Raw genomic sequence first — 20,396 nt, forward strand, 5'->3', positions numbered from 1 at the left:
TACTTTTTTTATATTTTCATCGGCAAAAACGTTATTGATTGTGAGTTTGTGTTTGAGTTGCATTGTGGACTAATATCTGTGTCAATGTTTATTCAACTTTATTATTTTCTGTGTTGTAACTGCAAAAAATATTTTATTATGCATTCTGACTGATTCTGACCGCGCCGATGTTTTTTGTGAACAAAAACTGATCGAATATTGAAAATGACACTATAATTTATCATCGGCTCCCTTAATGTGGAAATTTAATTTTACTCATGTCTAGTGCTAGCGTTTTTTGTCGAATCTTTGGATGTAGCAAATGGCCCAACGACTGCAAATACATACTTGAATTTACTCAATAATTGCTTCGCTCCTTGTTTCGTATTAACTTAATGGAGTCCATTGTTTTATTTTTTCTTGCAATTATACATTGATGGATTTTATGCAAAATGGCTTTTTCAGTATCAGATATGTTAGCACATGTTTTGTACATCAGTCCGATAGGTAGTAATTTTATATCACAGTCAATTCTGAGAACATGTTTCATAATTGCTTTACAGCGATTGAACAAACTTTTATGTTTACTTTAGCTATTAAACATGACTTACGCAGATTATTTTAATGGAGTAGCATTTCTATCACCCGTTGTATCATCGCAATAAAATCTTGTTTTATGTGAAAATAATTTTTCATTCAATCATGTTCAGTATTTTTAGCTTCTTTATGCTTAATTTAGTGCCTCTTGATGCGTTCCTTAGGTACTGTAATTAAAACGAATGTACCACAAATAAAATCTACTTTCCTTGCAACGCTAACATTATTTTTTTACTTCATAGTATTACTTAGCATTTAATTCGAGCGATGATTAGTGGGAATAATTTAAACGTTCATTATTAACCATTACTGTGCAATAGAAACTGTCTAACAACTAACAGCGTGTAATAATTTAGTTTACATATGGTCACAGGGCGTAACACAATGTGTTCTTGTTACTATCTTTTTACAATCGTAATGCACTTCATCGGGTTTCTAGGAAATAAATAATTCATAGCAATTTGCACTACTAATGTGAGAACATGTTTAGAGCTGTTGAATACACAGCAAACCTTTCTCTGAGGGCTCATTAGCTCGAATTTATATGCTCTCACCGGCAGCGGCTAGCTCACAGGGTATATCGGAAAGAGCTTTTGTGTCACATAATTTATACCTATCGAGTGCTTGGTGCTACGAATATTTATGTGTCGCTTGTCTTTACTTCGCCTTAGAAATTTACGATCTCTTCGAGTAAAGACGGCGACAGATACTAGGAAAGTTGTAGCTATTAGACTGTGAACAATTCAGAAAAAAGTAGTATTAAATCACTGACCTCTTTCTTGGTCTGCTCGTTGATCTTAACATGGGTCTGTTGAGGCTTGTCGCGAAGCGGCAGATATCCCTCGCGGCTGTCGGCGGGCTCCGTGCTCTCGGTCGGCGTGGTGGATTCCACGGTGCCTGTACTCGCGGTACCAGCGTCCGTGGATCGGGAGTCGTCGACCGTGCTCAGCGTCGGGGCCGTGTCTTTTGGACCGTCAGCTGTCGTTCCCACAGTATCGAAATCAGAAACAGTCTCCGTGCTGTCACTGTTTAACGTAGTTTCAGTGTCCTGAACCGTGGGCGTTTCCGTAGTCCGCACAACCGGACGGATAGTATAGTGTTTGGTAGGCGGTTTGTACGTTGTCGCGGTCGCGTCTTTAGTAGTTGATGGTGGAGCCTCGGTTTTAGTTTGTGTAGTTTTTATTTCGGCCGTTGTAGCCGCGATAGGCTTACGCGTGGACTTTTTCGTTTTGGGCGGTGTCGTGGCGGTCGGGTTTGTCACGGGTGCTGTCGACTTTGTTTTGGTGGATATTTTTTTAGCGTAAGTGGTGGAGCGTTCCTCAATAGTGGTCGGTGCAGGGGTGTTTTCTACTGTGTGAGATGTGGTTTCAGGAGGTTTTCGGTCAGCAGGAGGGTCAAGATTGGATTGTTTGGGTGTCCGGGATGGTGGAAAGAAATAGTCCATAATTGAGGGAGATCTGTTTCGGTTTGAGGGTAGCCATGCCCAGGGGTTAAAGTCAATGAGGCGGGGTCGCGGCGGGTCATCGGCGACGACGACGGCTGCGAGGGCGGCGAGCGCGAAGACTACGATCAACGGACGATTCATGGCGCGTCGTGCGCGTGCGGCCGCGACGACGTTGCAAGCGGGACTGCGCGCGCGCCTCCGCTGAAGAGAACCCGCCACCGTTCACCTAGTTCATTCCGCCCTACGGACAACGCAGATGCAGCCGCTGTAGTTCCTGTTCAATTTTCTTTTTTTTATAAGAGTATCTTCACTATATGCACAGGTTATTACGTAATGTGTAATTGCGCACGTAAATTGCTGTTAGGGTGGCAATTTTAAATACCGTTTCTGACATGTTTATTTCTTGTACATATTATGCAATAAATTACCTACTGGACAAAATATATTTCATATTCATAAATTCTTACAAACCTTTTACAATATGACGTATTACTTCCATTATTTCGAGAATGTTATTAAAAATATATGTAGCTGTATGCACGCATGATGTGTAGCTGAAAATTGAAGGTGTCAATATAAAAAACAATAGAAAACTAAGAAACTCTCAAAGGAAAGTGGTTGAAATACGGCTTCTAACATTGAATATCTAAATGAAAGCTTGAATAAAATACTGCATAGGAGTTCCTAAGTTACAAAGTTTAAATACACATAATCGTTTACTTGAGTCATGTGGAAACGGTTAGTAGTATTTACAGAAAATAACTTGACATAAATAATTAATTAAAATTCAAGCTAATAAATACAGTAAACAAGTAATTGCAAGAAGATGCCAACTAATTGGCTAATTAATCTTGTACCACGTGTATTGGATAGGCAATATTCAGTTCCGTTACGTGCGGTATTATAATCAAGGCAATGAGTTCAAATTCAAAATCGAATTTTCGCGTATATTTTCCCTGTGGTTTATCAATATAGCACCCAGTACCGTTATCCAATCAGAGCCGTTGAAATTCACTTTGGGTACAGCGATGCACGTCTGATGCCTGAATTTGTATCAAAAATTCTTCACCGCAAACCGTGTAATGCTCGGCTGAGGCCGTTCTGTACGCTCCATTTAGTTTCTGATATTGCTTAGTCTTCCAGATTAGCTGGCCAATCTTCTTTTAGGGTCAGCGGTCATAATTAAAGTGACACTAGGCCATAAAGCGGTATGCACCACATTCAAACTAAAACAATATTGGATAGACTGCACATAAACCAGATCAGGAGAAATCAGATAAGAAACTGCCTGGAAATAAAATTAAACCCCACTTTACTAGGCCATATACGCAATTATCGAGACGGCAAGCAGTTGCAGTAAGGTATTATTAGCTAACAAATACACTGTCTTTAACCTAATCAAAGTATATTCGCACGAATCCCGGCAGTCATCAATCAATTGCAGAATGCGCCGCGGAATCTTTTATAGCTTCATACAATACCGTCTACGCTATGCCGCCGTATAAAGAAAATACCAAATAACCCCAAGCCTTAGATTTTATGGAAAATATACTCAAATGCCTCGTAAATAGCAGACAGGCAATAAAGATCCTTCTAACGATCTTTATCTATGATCGTCAGCTAACGTTCCCCGCACCGGTATCGACGATTCAATATTTAAATAAGCTTTTCACACACTTTCATAGACTCATTTTAGTGTGAAGTCGCACAATCTAGAATGGTTCAATTACAAAGCGACTTAGGTACCCCATCTAGATAATTGTAAGAATAAACAAAGGACCTAACCACCATAACAGTTGATTTAGCCTATTGTTTAATGGGATTTGCGAGATTACGATGGGAAACGTTCTTGTGGAGATAGATCTACCATTCATTAGTTCGGAAGCGCTGTAATTGAAGAACATCTTGATCGAACATGCGGATCAGATTGATTAACGCGAACGGTAAAAAATATGGGTGTGAACTTGCATTCAGAGTGGCAGTTGAATGATAGTTTTGACTTTGCCTTCACAATGTATGATGATTCAATCGTTTCGTATATGAACGTGTACGTAATATGCAAGAAAACAGTAAGACCAGCCTTAGCTACAAATAAGTTAACTGACAAGTAGTCCGTCTTATCACTAGTGCGCCGTTTATTTGGAATCAGAGTATCTAATTTTAATTATGTCTAGGTTATAGATCTTAACTGAAACAATATAACGAAACACCCCGTCAAATCGATACGTTCCAATCGCTAAAGTTCTAAGCTTGATTTTTTACTCATTAATATTTACTTTTATAAACCTGATGCTAAGTAAAACGATGACGAAATAAAAGGTAGATAATCTTTATTACTTTAGTAAAATCTGTTTAACAACTCGATCTAACCGTATTATAAAAAAGCAAAAGTATTGCAAATTCTTTGCTAATTTATTTACTTTTAGAATTTACAGTCGTTTCTTGATTACCTCTCGCTTCGTACGTGATGTCTTCGATTTAAATGGTGGAATGCTTTTCTTCGAATTGCAGATATAAGTAGGTATCTCGTCTTTGACTAATTTATACCCCCGTCGTTTCATTTTATCGTCCCAAACCAGTCCCTCATTAATGACCTCACTATTTTGTTTTGCCATATTGTATCCACCGTTGATATTTTAACGCACCTCATTATTTTTTATTGCTGTAGAGAGAAATAGTGTCTCTGTACTGTAAAAAATATTTCTTAATAGCTCAATTCCTTTTATTTCTCAACTAACAGTTTATTTTATCAATGTTTTCACCTTTGTTCGAAGTTTCGTCTCATTTACGGCAGGGCCTACTTTAGCCTACTTTTTCCGTTACTGTTCTTGCAAAGATGGCTGTAAAAACAGGCTTTTGTAGCCCAGCCACGTTTAAATGATGATCCAATTAATTTAAGGTTTCTTGTTTTTGTTGAATTGGAACAAGTGAGTTATTGACAATCCCACTGACAACATTATTAGACGGATCCAAATAGATCTCGGCTTCTTTATAAGACAGGTTGAACGGTGAAAATTGTTCGCTGAGATTTGTGACTCTTGGAAAACGACAAAACTAATGCAGCTTTATAGATTTAATTGGATTATAGTTTTTACGCACCCGCTGAATTCGTTTGTAGATAAAAACAGTAATTTTAAATTGACAGGCGAGAAGACTTCAAACGCCACTATTCAATAACAAAGGAACTGAAAAGTGATTAGGATTATGTAATTTGAAGCGGATAATTTCATGTCTAAAGTTTGACGGATTGCACAATGTGACCGTGCCAACTTGTGACTTATTTACCCGGCAGCCGCTCCACTTGTGACGGGTAACTCGGTTAACGGAATTTGTCGTTTTCACCGGACACCGGCGATAACTATCAGCCGAATCCGGAACACAAACGCAACAAAATCTGCGTGAAAATCTTGTATAAACAGACGCCTTTTTATTTACTTGTTTGTAAACTTACCGTTTCGCACATGCTTCCCGAGCAGCACACTTTTTCTTCACGCCAGTTTAACCTCTACACCTTACATAATTTGAACCATATTTGTCTGCACGTTTCTGGCTATAGGACCAGCGTTTTGGATCGGAAGGTGAACATTCGCATCAAGCCTAAACATTGGTTTTGTACGCGTGTGTAGCATGTTAATGTTAAAGTGATGCATCAAAGAGTTCCTTGTCCTACTCATAGAATGAGGTTTATGTGCCATGATTTGGACAGCTGTTGCTTACTTTTAAGGATTATAAATGTGACCTGGTACAATTTCCAACCACCGCCTTGCAGCCATTTTCTGATCAGATATGAAATCTCTTTCGGATCATCTGTTTATCAAAGCAATGACTCAGATCAAAGAAAGTAAAACATGGACATAACTTGGAACCTATATCAGTCATATAAATCGTATCGACCGGTACCGATCGGTTTGCAAGAAGACCTCTTTTAGATACCATATACTTTCAGTAGCAAGAGAGTACTTAAGATTACTGGGGCGCCAGCATTCCGCTTTTAAGTGCGTTATAATATTCTACTTACGTATCGAAAGTTTAGAACAAATATTGTCTGTTGCTACTACCTAAAACGTTTCATATTTTCATAGTTAATGCTTAAATTGGAAAAATGTGGAAGTGAATTTGTAGACAATCGCATTGAAAGCTGGGTCAGCGGCTGCCATTAGTCGTGATTTGCTCAATCAATTATCGCTATTCAGAAATGCATTTTTGTGTCAGTAGGTAAAACCGTAATGGCTTACAAGCCAGAGTAATACAATAGATAGTACTATGAACGAGTTTCTCACCCGGCCCGCAAATTACGACGGTTAATAGTGGCTTTTGAGCAAATTATAAGTGGACTACTTCGGATTGTCTCGAGGTGTTAATTTGCTTGATGTAACAATGATAGTGTGTGATGATAATCAACGACCTGTCAATGAGGGCGCTACTAGTCATTCGGTTCACAGCACACATATTCTAATGGGCTGTGATGCCGTCTTTTGAGAGAAGTTCAAAGTTGAATACGTTTTATTATCCTGTTCAATAAAATAGCATTATTGAACAGTCGTATATAATTTTATGTGATTGTCGTGCGTAGAATTAATTTTATATCTTCCGGCTTTACTGCCAAGAGATTTCAGAGAAATATTAGCGGAGTTAGTTAATAAATTGAATAATTTCCCACTGGAAGTTACAGTCGGAATAAATGGTAGATATGTTGTATCTGCTAATTGAATCAGTAAACACGACACGCCTCTGGTGCCGTATCTCAAGTACGGACCAACGGATGTCCGAATGCAATACAGTGACCACTCCCGTTCCGTATTTTTACCGTGACCGTATCCTACTAAACATGTCTCAAAGAAAGTTGTACATTACAAGAAATATCGTCCCCTTCCGTCTTCCGTATTTGAAAAGCAATTTCCCCACAATCGATCAACAGATCAAATGATCATTATGGAATACTCGATAACGATGTCTCGGAGCTTGAAACTAAGCATTATGTGCTGCTTAGAAACTATTTGTTATTAGGTTACAGGTATTATATGGCCGACATTATAGAAAGTGTTATCAATGTTAGGTGAGTAGGAGGATTTTGCCCTGTAGTAGGTCAATAGATATTTCTGTTTCATGTCTTAAACAATAGAATATCAATTGTCTTAAAACTTATTCCTCTACATTATAAAGTATATGAGAACCGTTTAATTTATCGGCATAAAAAATGAAATTTTATTTATTAGCTACACACTCAGAGAAACATCCGCTCTTAATGTAATTTTCACTATCCGCTCCAGCATGGATAAAATTTTTATGATATGATTAACTCATAAAATAAACTATCGGTATACAGGATCTATAATATAGAAAGAACCCAGATTTAGAGTTTACCTAGAGTTATAGTAACTGATCTGGCATGTAATATAAGTACCTACGTTTATTTCTGCTCGAGTTACTTCGTCAATGCAGCTTCAAACCAAAAATACGCCAATACGACACGATTTGAATCAAACCTCACAGATTCACATGAGAGTTTTCTCCTAGAAAATCTGATTATTCGCATGACTTGAGTCTGAGCTGAAGACTTACTGGTATTTCGCACGTAAGACCTTACAGCTCACTAAATACTCGAATCTACATCCGTCGTAATACTGCAGCAATGAAAGAGAAAATAGAATATATAAACAGCTTATCTCCTTCGTAAATTGCGGACACGGGGCGTTAAATAACAGATTTCTCTCCGACTAAGGGCTTGGGCACACGATGGAATTTTGACTGATAACGAGCGAAAAATAGAATGGTATGAACAATACTGTACTTTGTATTCTTGGTCCTAGAATCAAAGAGAAAAAGTTGATTAAGTAGTTCGCATGTACTGCACGTAGACCTAGTGTTGTTTTTGATAAATGAGTATAATGTAACGGATACGCTTGAAAACCCTGAAGGGTGGGCAGGTGTGTAGGTCATTAACCTCTTATAAGTTCTTTGTGATATAACCGACTTGCTACTATGTATATTAATTTATTCCGTTTTGTTATACTATCGTTATAGTAAAATAAATTTGCGCACCAGGTGGACTTGATACACTTCTCCTTTCATTTGATAATTTACACTTGATGGGAAGAATTTCGGGTGAGACCAAATAAAGTGTCAATGAATATACTTACTTACCTTACGTTAACGATAGTCAACAATTTATCTGAGGGCACGGCAGTGCCCCAGCCAAGACTCGAGCAAAGCGGGCACGGCCGTACCATCTTTTCTCGAAGCGTTTCGCGGCTATTTCAGCCCCCTGTATCTTCCATGTGAACAAAGCTAGGAGTTTAGGTTTTCGATGACCAAGAGTAAGTATTAGAACAAGCTCAGTCCCAAAATTACAAGAAATTTGAATAAATAGTTTACGAGTTATGAGCGATCAAAGTTACACCATTTTGTCACTGACTCACTCACTGACCGATCATCAAAAGTCTAAGGTACTTCTAGCAAACTTAGAACCTTCAAATTTGGCACCAAGATAGGTTATTAGCTACATATAAAGGGAAAATTATAAAAACCTTAAAACTTAATAAAAAAATAGGAAACAAATTTATATTTGCGGTTTTTCAAGAACATTGTGTATGAATTTTGACTGCATTGATAACTTTGTTATTTATTTATGTACAAAATGTTACTATTTGTTTTATTGTTACGTAGTGTGGTATATTGTTATTATGTATTAAATATACATACATATGAATAAAAAAGCTAGGTTAAAATAAAATGAATAATGATAAAATCTTTCATATTAATGCAGTGCGATAAATACTGCATGCTCGCTCGATAGATGGCGTTGTCCTGGTCTAAATCGCGCTACGGTTTTTAGTTAAAAAAAAAAAAAACAATTTCATGTGATAGCGCCATCTACCTCTGAAATAAATCTCTTTTATTCTAAAAGATATTCGATTAAAAAATTCGACAATTTCAAAACTGTTTAATTTATTTAAAAAAAAAAAGTTGTTTACGTGCTAGTTTAGGTCTACAATTCTACATATTTAGTTTGTTATATATTTAGTTAGTTGCATGTAAGTTAATTTAATTTGTTATATACTTAGAGAAGAAGGAGACCTACAAAAAATAAATTAGATCCCACCAAAAACATTAAATGTAAAAAAAAGCCAATCCTCTACGCAATTCCTCCACCGTAAAAAGTTTTGAGATCGCATAGAAGCCAAGTCCTGTTCAACTTTATTTGTAATAATAAATCAATATTTTGTGACTATATCAATAGTTTTGTTCACATTACAATAATATTGTCTTGGCCATGAGCACAAGTTAATAGTCGCTCCCTGAAATAATGTGTAAATACCATTGAATTGATACATTCTATATGGACATGATTTTACGATTGGACTGATTGGAATTTGAGATCACCATGGACCAAACATGCGCCATAGTAAATGTGCAGTTCATGATTTTGGTTGATACTGACTGTCGGTCATTTAGTAACAATTGAAAAAACTAAAAGTATTTAATTCTGTGATATTAAACTTCATGATTGACTTTCACCTCTCCAAGATATGCTGTATTATATTTGTAGTTTATTGTGCTCATGGCCAAGTCAATATTATTGTAAAGTGAACGAAACTATTGATATGGTCACAAAATATTGATTTATTATTACAAATAAAGTTGAACAGGACTTGGCTTCTATGCGATCTCAAAACTTTTTACGGTGGAGGAATTGCGTAGAGGATTGGCTTTTTTTTACATTTAATGTTTTTGGTGGGATTGTCTTTTCCACAGCAGAATTTTGGAGATATGGTAAATGACCTAGAATTTGGAGTAAAAAAATTACCGAATTCCAATTAATGACCAGTCATCAGTTCACATGTTTATCCTTTCGAAGCTACACATGACTTGCGCGTCAAATATCGCGCACTCGTGCTATGTCTCAAGCCAGTATGTCATTCGCATTTGCATGCCCATTCGCGAATGTTGGAGAAACGTTTATAACTCTCTCTTTCTCCTGTATACGAATAGGAACAGCTGGAAAGGTGAAAATTTATACAGTCAGCATATTTTATATAGGGTTTTTTATAAGAAGCTTTTATGAAAACTTTTAGTGTTTGATTATGTCTGTTTGAAGATTCACTTTTCGACGTGATGCCATTTTTTTTAAAGTAGGTTAGCATGACCCAATTTTTCTTCCACCAAATGTAGAAGCTTTCGAATTGTCAAAATTACGAATATGAAATTCGATTATGTTTTCATATAGTGATTTGTTAAATGTTTGTCGCAAGATATTTCAATAATTGTTTCTATTTATGCGTCCCACGTGTAATGCTAATTGCATTAACAATCAGGTACTGAATAAAATAGGGTTATTGTAGCGTTAGTAACCTAACATCCTTTAAACAAAATATGCACTATTGTTATCTGATGTTTAAATGACTTACACGTTCACATAGGTCTTCTAGCGGCCACCGCGTGTGTTCAATATTGATGCAGTTAGGAACTAAGTGAAATGCTTTGATGTTTATTTTAAAAAGTAAGACAGTCCTGTTAGAAACTTTGAAGAAAATTCGGAGAGGTCAATTCGCGATATTAAAAATATCTATTTTTAGCATCTCGCGCTACCTTGAGAAAAGAACTAATGCCTTAGTTAGAATATATACTCTTTCTTAGGTAATAAAACGTTAGACCCTACATATAAATGGGGCATCATTTAAACATTAGGGTATATCGTTTGAGCAATACTTAGGTTCTGAAAAATATTGATATTTTTTAAATTAAATGGTGACAAAGTAAAAATAATTCCCCTTTATGCAACGTTGTATCACAAAAATCAATTAAGCAGTCAAACACACTTCCCTGCTCCCGTTTACAGTAGCATTAAGCTCTCACGTTACATTCAATTCTTACTATCTCTTATCAAATCTCCTGTGAAAATATCTTTCGCCAATTATTCATGAACGCACTATATATACGTACGTTCATACCCAATGTACGTACTTGCACTTGCGTTCCAATGTATAAAATGCCAAGAGATTGCTCTCGTCCTTGTTATAGCAGTAACATTTATTTTAGCGTTGTAAAAGTGATCGCAGGAATGATATGGTTTAGATAAGACGGAATAAGCATAACGGTGTTAAAGTTATTTTAATTGGGGACAATTAAATGTTAGGCTGTGTTCAGCTGCATGGTTTTGGCTAAGAATATGCGTAGCGTACGTACCTACCGACCTATGTATGTGGGACCAAAAAATTGAGCTTGTTATGATTATACTGACGGGTTTCCAAATTTTTTTTTTTTTAATACGGTGTAATTTTATTTGGTTTGCAAAGAGAACCGGGATTACCAACTAGTTAAACTTTTCACATTACCGCATAATATTCGCATATCATCTCTTGAAACTGGTATCTATTTCCCGCTATTAGTTAGTTGCGCTAAAGTCACACAGGTCCATTCTCAGCACAATAATCAATGGCTACGGGGCTAACTGAACATAATGATGCCAGCCATAGCGTAATGGTGCGAACGTAGAAAACACTTTTATTTTATTCCTGAACAGGGACGGACTTGGTTTCGCGGAACTGATTAGAGGTTGTATTGTTGTAGATTTGAGTCCGTATTTGGTGAAGAAAGTTCAGGTTAGAATGTATGAATTATGATCAATATTATGAGGTACGTAACAACTATCACGTTTGCATCGACACCTTCGATCGAATAGGTACACTGAAATTTTTCCTTCAGCAATTTGTATTACGCTTCATGTTAATAAAAAGCCGAAGCCGTTTGTAACGACATATCATACAAATTGCCTGCGACGTATACAACAGTTAATCAACCAACGCTTAACTATCATGATGATGTTTATTTGTCATTATGTGGAAGACGAAACTATAAAAAGCTGTCACTTATATGCCATATTATCCGTTAGTTCCACAACCAATTTACTCTATCTTCCTGAGTCCACACCTGTATGTTATTGAAGTCATTATCAAGGAGTTGCCCGTAATTACTGTTTGATGATTATATTTATAGTTGCGAGTTACCGCGAACCCCTGATTGACGTTAGATTGTTTACGTAAAACATATCCACTGATGTGAAAATAAACAAACGATGAACTTTCCAATTGCGTAACTTTAAGTAGTAAGCATTGGATACGGTTACGTACAATAACTTAATAAAAGCTTAAAAGATTCTCGGAATTACTCTTTCAGTAGTTAAATGGAATTTTATTACAGAGAATTTGTCATCGGTTATTTCATTAGATTGCTATTGTTAAAGTTTACTTCCAATAAAGTGTCGAAGTTTGTTTTGGATTAATTTTATTTTATGCAAAAGAGAAATGTATAGAATTTTATTATTTCGTTTTTTTTATTAGTTTTCGTGAAAGACTTGATGAAATCAAATCTTACCCTGGAGTACGAATCATAAACGCTATCAGTATTACTATCTAGACTGACATTACAATTTGTATGCTGACTAAGTTGCAAGAGTGAAAATTTATTGTACGCACTATAATTAAGCAGTGGAACGCGGTCGGTGTGACAGGCAGCCAGCCCGTGGGACCATCTCGACACATTAACACGAATTGATCGAGTGACAACGTTGTAAGCAGACTCGTGTACAACCACCAACTAATAGTAGGCTTGCTACAACTTCAGTGAAATTCTGCACAGACAAAATTGACGTTTCTAGAGACCCTCCAAGTGCAGGATGGAATAAATTGAAACGGTGATAGCTTTTTAATAACATGCACAAAACAGACTTATTTATCTACCTATTCAAATTACTGTTTTAATAACCGGTTGAAGTTAAAATTGTGTCTTTAGCAGCTAAATTAATATAAACACTGTTTTCCCGAACAAACAGGAGTCTTACATTTCCGCCAGTCTATTCACATTCACATCTTCGCTCCACCGAGCCGTCATTAAAACGCGCCGACTAACCAACCATTCGCTTTAGATGGAAAAACTTTAGTTCCTGACTCTGGATGACGCTACGAAACGAAATAGATTCACGGGTGGTCGCCCCTAATGATTGCTGGCCACTGGGATGCGTACAGTCAGCTCCGTAGATTAAGGGCTGTACAGAAGGCACGCCTAGGTAAAGCCGCCGGCAATAAGTGTCGGGTTCCAGACTTCAATTTCGCAAAGGTTCCTTGTAAATCTCAAATTATAGAAGGTATAAATTTCGCGAAAGAATCAATTTACCAGGATTTATTGGCTGAAATGTTACTTATTATCGGGTTGCTTAGATTTTATCGTTCCATAAACAACACCTGGCTAATTGAAATGGCTGTCTCTAGCCAGCTTAGGTAAACTAACAACGGAATTTCTTCGTAGTTGAATAATTAAGGCCCTTCTCTTGACATTGTCACCTTTAAACTCGAGATGTCCTGATTTGTGTAATGGTAGTCAGACTCGTGGAAATACTTGGCCCAAACATGGGCTAATTCGCTGACCGTTACTTCCAGCCTAGCCTTTTTAGACTGCAGCGAGATGGTAAACGTAGACAAAATGTTCGTCTGCGGTTGCGGGCAGAGGTCTAGTCTCAATACCTATCTAGGCAGAAAATAATTTACGTCCGGCGTCGCCATTACTGATTATTTTCTGTAAGTTGCAATTGTAGAAAAGGCAGTGCATATTTTGCAAAAACTGCATGCTACGAACATGTTTTGTAAGTAATATGTACTTTGTACTTTAATCCAGTTTATGCTTCGTTTAACCATTTTAAGTACATTGTAGAGTCTTAAGACCTTTTATTTATTAGGGCTATGCTCCTAACATCGCATTTGACCCCAGATCCAAGGCAGCTGCGCCATACGAACGCCCATTTTCTTATATTACCTCAAAGACCGTTAAACCTGGTACAATATCTTCAGGAAAGTTATTCGAGTGTATATTCGATGTCCATCGTGTTCGCTTATTTATGTTATGTTTGTGAATGTGCACTAAAGCTTCACGACTTTAGTTTGTCGTCTTATTTGTGTGGCTGACGTTACTCTGGTCACGAGTGAGCCTATTCGCTATTCAATTACTCTGCGCAATAAGACATGGGTAGGAATATGCTGTGGAAGAATTAAGGGCGTGTGCTACAAAGATAATAATGTTCAAGTAACATGCCTCAATGTAATTGGATCTCATTGGGCTTGGCTTCGACATAGCAATTTAGTTTTAATTGTAAAGTGGTTTTGGCGTTTAAATTTAATGACTTTTTCAGTTTCAGAGACTATAACAAGATCTTCAGTGTATTGTAGACATGACCAAACTCTCTCCAAATTCCTTCATTAGAAAACCTTTGAAAACTCCTCCTGAATAATATGCGTGCAATATTACATAAACTATGTGAAATAACTAGTTGTATAATAATTGCATCCGCACTAAATATCGCTTTCGTACCACAAAGAGCTATTTCGAAAACCACAAGCAGTAATCTGAAAAAATTATATCATAAATGTAGAAAAAGAATAAAGAACAAGATTAGCGTTAAAAACTTAATATAATGATGTACGTAAGGCACTTAGTAATACCACAACATTGTTGCAACTTTCACGGCCCATCAAGGATATTATAACTTAGCTCGTATGGCGAAATGATGGATTCACACAGAAATGTAACCCAAAACCAAGTCTACCTATTTTCACTTTCAACAAAAAACTTCGGTCGTGACATGAACAGAATAACACTGATTGTGTGAGTGAGAAATTCGATTAGTGTACTAGAAATGACATGATTTACTAGATGATTAGGCTTTTACTTACTGAATGTGGGGTAAGGATTAGGAAAAAGTCAATAATAATGGCGTAAAGAGCACAATACGTTACTAAGTGTTTGCCTACTGACCTCAAGGTGTAATCTTGTTATATTAATGTCATCTGGTACAAGAAACGGTAATAAAAATAATGCATTAGCACACCTATAGAGTATTGCTGGTCGTAAATTCTATTCCTAGAATTAAGTCAAAGTAGTATGTTGTTGTTAACTTGTACGAAGCGTAACACTTAATTAAAATGTGTGGTTCCCCGCCAAGGTGATAACAAGGCGATGGAAATTGCAAATGGGCTCGCCCTATCACTACTTGTGCCCAATTATAATTGACTTTACATCTTAAACCTCCTTTGAAATGTGTGGAGAGCACGTTTTTGTCATTATTGCAATGTTTGCTGCATATTATGCAACAGGACTTAAATGAGGTGTGAAACAATAAAGCTAAACTTAACTCGTTGTCAACCAAAGACCATTGCAACATTGAAATACTTAGTACTTAGCTAGTATCGAACATTTATTTGTGGCTAAGCTACATCTCTTCAGAATATAAATATAATTATCTATAATATAAAATTTTTTTTGTTGTGTTTGTTATTGTCAAGAGAAGGGTAAAGTAAAAAATAGGGTAAAATAGAGAAGTCAGTTGACGGGAGCGAAGCCGCGGGCAAAAGCTAGTATCTTATATAACCGTAAGCGATGATTTTTCCCTAACAATTAACCAGTTGCTGTCCAATAAGAAATCTCTCGAAACCGGTATTACGAAACTAATCAAAGAAAGGGCTTCAATTCGTCACCCTTCTAACGATGAAATGTCAATTTAGAAACCAGAAAATAGAAAACTTCGTCATTTTACATTTTGCCATTTTATTGGTCTTTTAAGAGCGTGTACGTCAACCGCGCGCCATTTGGCCTAAAATGGTACTTTTCAAACCACTGTTTCTCAGTAACTACTTATCCTATAACTATGTTATTTTTTAATAACGCAAGATAATTTCACTGTCTCTATAGTTAATTGAACAAAAATTTCAATTTGTGTAGTTTAAATACTTAAAACCCCTATAACGTAACAGATGTTTTATAAAATTCCCGTTCAGCGTCTATTTCGAAGCTTAAATTCATGTGAAAACAGTGGCAAATCTAATCATATTTATTTTTTTACTCATAGACGAAATCCCCATACCTATAGTTAGTTGAAAACATTTTTTGATTTAGGTCTCTATCTTTCAGAAAAAAATATTTTTACAATGTGAAAAATTGTGAATTTCAAAAGCTTTTTTTACCTATCTATCTTACTTAATTTAATATAACAATTATTTACTATAGTAATATAACTCTTTCTTTAAAACATAAACTTTAAATTATAATTTAATCTCTCGTTTTTATTTTTTTATAAATTATTTAAAAACTACTATAAAACGCTGCACGCGAGTCAACTCAAACCAGACCGCCGCAAGGCTTCACAGAGAGAGGACGTGTCGCTCCGTCGCATCGCGTAGGGTGAATAACCTCTGCCGTGGATACCGAGAATAGAGTACATTTCAAGCGCGACCAACAAATCTTAATACATTACTATTTTATTTAAAGCTCAATTTTGAAGCATATTTTTTTTATCGATTGAGTTGAAATTTTGTTTGAATGTTCAGTTTTAATGACAATGTATGATTCTATATCCAATATGGCGGTATACCCAAGATGGAAAAAAAATGTTTTTAATGCATTCCTACGATATGGGTATCAAATGAAAGGGCTTGCTATGAATAACTCGAAAAAAAATGTGTCGCGAGTCTAAATCCAATATGGCGGACTCCTTAGGCTAGAAATCACTTGTTGCAGATGTCTGTTACCAATCGAGCTATAATTTTTTTTTTTTTCATTTTGGATGTACCCAAATTTTGACTTTTGATCTCGAATAACTTTTGAAGCATATAGGATGGATAACTTAAAACTTTATTTGCAATGGTAAACCCAAGCTCTTCACCAATATTTGGCTTTCCGGCAATTGTTGTTATTTGACCACAATTTTTCGGTCTGGATGGACTGGACCATTCATATAAACAATCAATTTTTCAAATCGGTCCAGGCGTCTTTGAGAAATCGAGAACAATCAAATTGAGAACAATCACAAAACAATCTAATTGAAACCTCCTCCTTTCTTTTTTTGAAATCGGTTAAAATACAGAAACTCTTAACATTGTCATTAATCATCAGTCGACTATTTAGTACTGTTGAAAATTGTATGTAATATACAGAAAGTCCTCAAAACCAAAGTTTTCATAGGTGCCCGATTTTTTTGCAAAAGAGTGTAAGTATTAACGACTTATTTTCATGCTTTTATATTTTAGACATCCATAGACTTACACTATTTTCCCGCTATTAACTATTTACTAAATAATATATTTTTTGTTCTACCAATTTCACTCGAAAGGATCAAAATGGTTTGTGTGACTATACGTGAAGTATGATAGGCACGCACACAGCCGCGACGCTAGTCTGCGCGGTTTTTTGCGTTGAATTACCTAAAGTTGACATCGCGCGCCGAGCGTACACGCTCTTAAGGGAGGTTCTCAATTGGTCCCATATATTTGCTTTTTATTTATTTACGCATGAAAAGCGATTGCACATTACAAGCATACGTGACCAATTTTCAGTGTTCTTTTTATATGTAATGAAAGGGAGTACTGTAGAATCAGCATCAATTATTTGAAATTTGCTTTGCCCTTTAATTTCGTTTACGCAGAGGACGTAGGACATTAAAAGTCCATAATCCGAGAAAAAAGTTTAGAATCAATTATGTCTGTCTGTAATATCAAGATACATATGCAAAAGTCTTCAATAGCACGAATTATTTCATTATAGCATAAGTTCGTATTAAGTTATTATTTCGAAGCTGGCTTTATGATAATGCCTGCTACATATGAGTTCGCTAGTTGGTGCTAAGAAAAGAGTTTGTTAAAATACCTAAGGTACTTTTTAAGAACATAGCCATTAAATTCTACTAACAAAGTCGTTGTTTACCCCAGATGAATTGATAAGACATAGTTTTTACTCATTAACGAAGTGGGACCTACATTGAATGCGTTTTTACGCGTTAAAAAAAAACTCATTTATATTGCGAATTAGTGGAATAAGGCGAGCTTTTTCCCGAGCCATTTGTTACGTTATTATATCGTAATCTCTGATTAGCCACACTCCATGGTGCGAGCCTATTCGGTGAGCCATCTTGTACTAACCCAGTCGATTAACTGTACATCACAGATATTATAGTTGCCATTTTCAGCTTATTTCCCACAGTTTGTTCAATAAAGATCTAATGTTGGACAAAAACAGGAAAATATTTTTGACACGATGTTCGCGTAGTCACAATTGTCTAGTGACCCAGATGGGTTATTTTACGGTATCATGATTCTAATTTAACCTTTTTCTTGTTAATCAATTATCCTAATTTACAATACCCGACATACAAAGAAAAAGTTGAACCAAATGTACTTTTATCGATATCCACGCTAGCTCCTACAATTTCCTTACTTTACTCGCAGCTTCGACAATTTCCAGACATTTTAGTGTTAGACGTAATTTTGCTAACACGTAACACCATTTCTCCAGCTATTTATTCGCTTAAGATAAACTAAATCGTGACCAGTTACTTTGACGCCGTAAAAAGTATGATTGGATCTTTATTAGCAAAATGTGTGTCGATTCCGTTGACGATTAATACGTAATTCAAAGAAAATATGAGTGCAAAGTGCCGTTTTGTAAAGAGTAGGCGACTAATCTGTCATAGTCACGTTTTTGATTGCGAAATGATAACAGAGTATCCGCAGTTTTTAGAATAAAAAAATATTACTGTTTTCTTTGCAGTTTTTGTGAAGAAAAATATGGATATTGTTCTCTGTACAGCAATGTTACGTATAAAGTGAATTTTTGAATTCATCTTTTTTTGAGGTCCGCTATAACCTTTATTGTTGGTTCTTGGATAGTCAAAGATTAACTATTGTGTAAAATATTGCCGGTATCGTCTGTTTGCTTTGTGTATTAATTTCAAATAAATAATGTTTTCATTTGAAAGATTACGCTCATAAGTCTTGGTATCACGCGATAATGACACAGATCATTAACTTATTGCTATACGTAGTCTATGCGGCACCGGCACTTTTCACAATCTTCAGCATAATTTGCTTGGGTGATGTCTTGTATGGCGATTCTTTATATTTAGTTTATTTATCTATATGATTTTCAGGTTTCCTTTAATCTACTTTATCAAGCTTCATCAGGTTTGATCAACTAACTGAAATAATACAACGTTTCTGAATACCTTTTTTCAGCCAGGACCAATGATGACCACTAATCCTGTGTCTCTGATAATTTATACTTTAGTATGCCCCCGATAGTTAAAAAAACACTCAAAGTAGGGAGGTAAATATGCAAATGAATCCCTATCTTATATTAAAACTGTGATCTATAGTACAAAAGAACCTAAACACCAAACTAGATACATAATCAAGCATAGAACACTCTCAAAGAACTCGTCTTAACGCATCTACAACACGTCGTACGCGCATTCGCGCGGACGTAATTGTTCGTAAATTGATGCGTAATAATGATGAAAATCTCGATGCACTGTCTATTGCACGTTGCATGTCAACTATCCTCTATCGGAACAATCTCCTAACAAAAAACTTATTAGTATAGTCGTTGCGTATTTCAGCACATGTTTCGCACGTCAGAATGCTTTATCGCGCTTGCATTGCGCACGCGTTGATATCTACGATCGATTGTGATTTACTTGCTTTGTGATGCCGCTGTGGTATGCTTCACTAGCTTAATGTATAGCTACATACATCTTCTATGTCTTCCCAACAAACAAAAAATCCTCTCATAGAGGCTAAAAATGCCAAAAATAAATTTCTTATAGGAGCCGTATTAACGCTAATAAGGGTGCGTTTGGGCACAAATTACAAGAACAATAACCTCAAACCCCCCTTATATTTGCTTTATTGTCAGCTTCTTTTTCTTATATGTACTTTATTATAGCAAGCGATAAGGGAGTCAAACTAATAAAAGCAAAAGGATTTGCTCTTAAAAAGCCAACCAATCTTATACATGTTTTATAATGGCGAGCAACAAGGGAGTAAAACTTATAGCGGCAAGACAAATACTATTTTATAGCTATTCGCCTTAAAATCAGTGTTTGAGATTCTGCAACAAGTGTTTTGTTGAGTGATTTTTTCAGTTTGGCAGCGTCAACGAGTATTTTAAAGAAAACAAGAACCATGATTAATTTCATTTATTTTTTTTAGTGTACCTGAATCCGAGAGTATATTGTGCTTGTTTATTAAGAAAACTGTGTGGGAATTCAAACGTATGATAAAATGTGGTACAAAAAGTGTAATTATATCAACGCGCCCTTGAATTTGAGTAGTTTTGACGTAAAAATGGGAATAATTATTAAGGCATGTTTTTTATAACGCTTTTACAAGGGTAATATCATTCTCACAACGTCTATTAGAAATCTATAAGATTATAAGCTCTGTAATGGCAACATTTATTCCATCTGCTATCGCCATTTTATCTACCGTTAGGGTTCCTTTCATCATTCCGTAGCTGTATTAATATTAGCTATATTACATTTGAGGTATTATCACAATGG

The 20,396-nt window shown here is 36.0% G+C and overlaps 2 protein-coding genes across 2 annotated transcripts in view; one reads left to right on the plus strand and one right to left on the minus strand.

The window, feature by feature from the left end:
- The window catches only part of Dsx-c73a (doublesex cognate 73A), a 56,443-nt gene extending 54,214 nt beyond the window's left edge, over positions 1-2,229 (minus strand). Inside the window, exon 1 of the mRNA XM_021331201.3 lies at positions 1,349-2,229. Within this exon, the coding sequence (XP_021186876.3) occupies positions 1,349-2,161 (813 nt within the window). The 5' untranslated portion in view covers positions 2,162-2,229. The remainder of the gene's footprint in view (positions 1-1,348) is intronic.
- The window catches only part of LOC110373826 (elongation factor-like GTPase 1), a 113,999-nt gene that overhangs the window by 59,880 nt on the left and 33,723 nt on the right, over positions 1-20,396 (plus strand). The window lies entirely within an intron of this gene.

This window comes from Helicoverpa armigera, chromosome 17, assembly GCF_030705265.1.
Source record: "Helicoverpa armigera isolate CAAS_96S chromosome 17, ASM3070526v1, whole genome shotgun sequence".
Lineage (NCBI taxonomy): Eukaryota > Metazoa > Arthropoda > Insecta > Lepidoptera > Noctuidae > Helicoverpa > Helicoverpa armigera.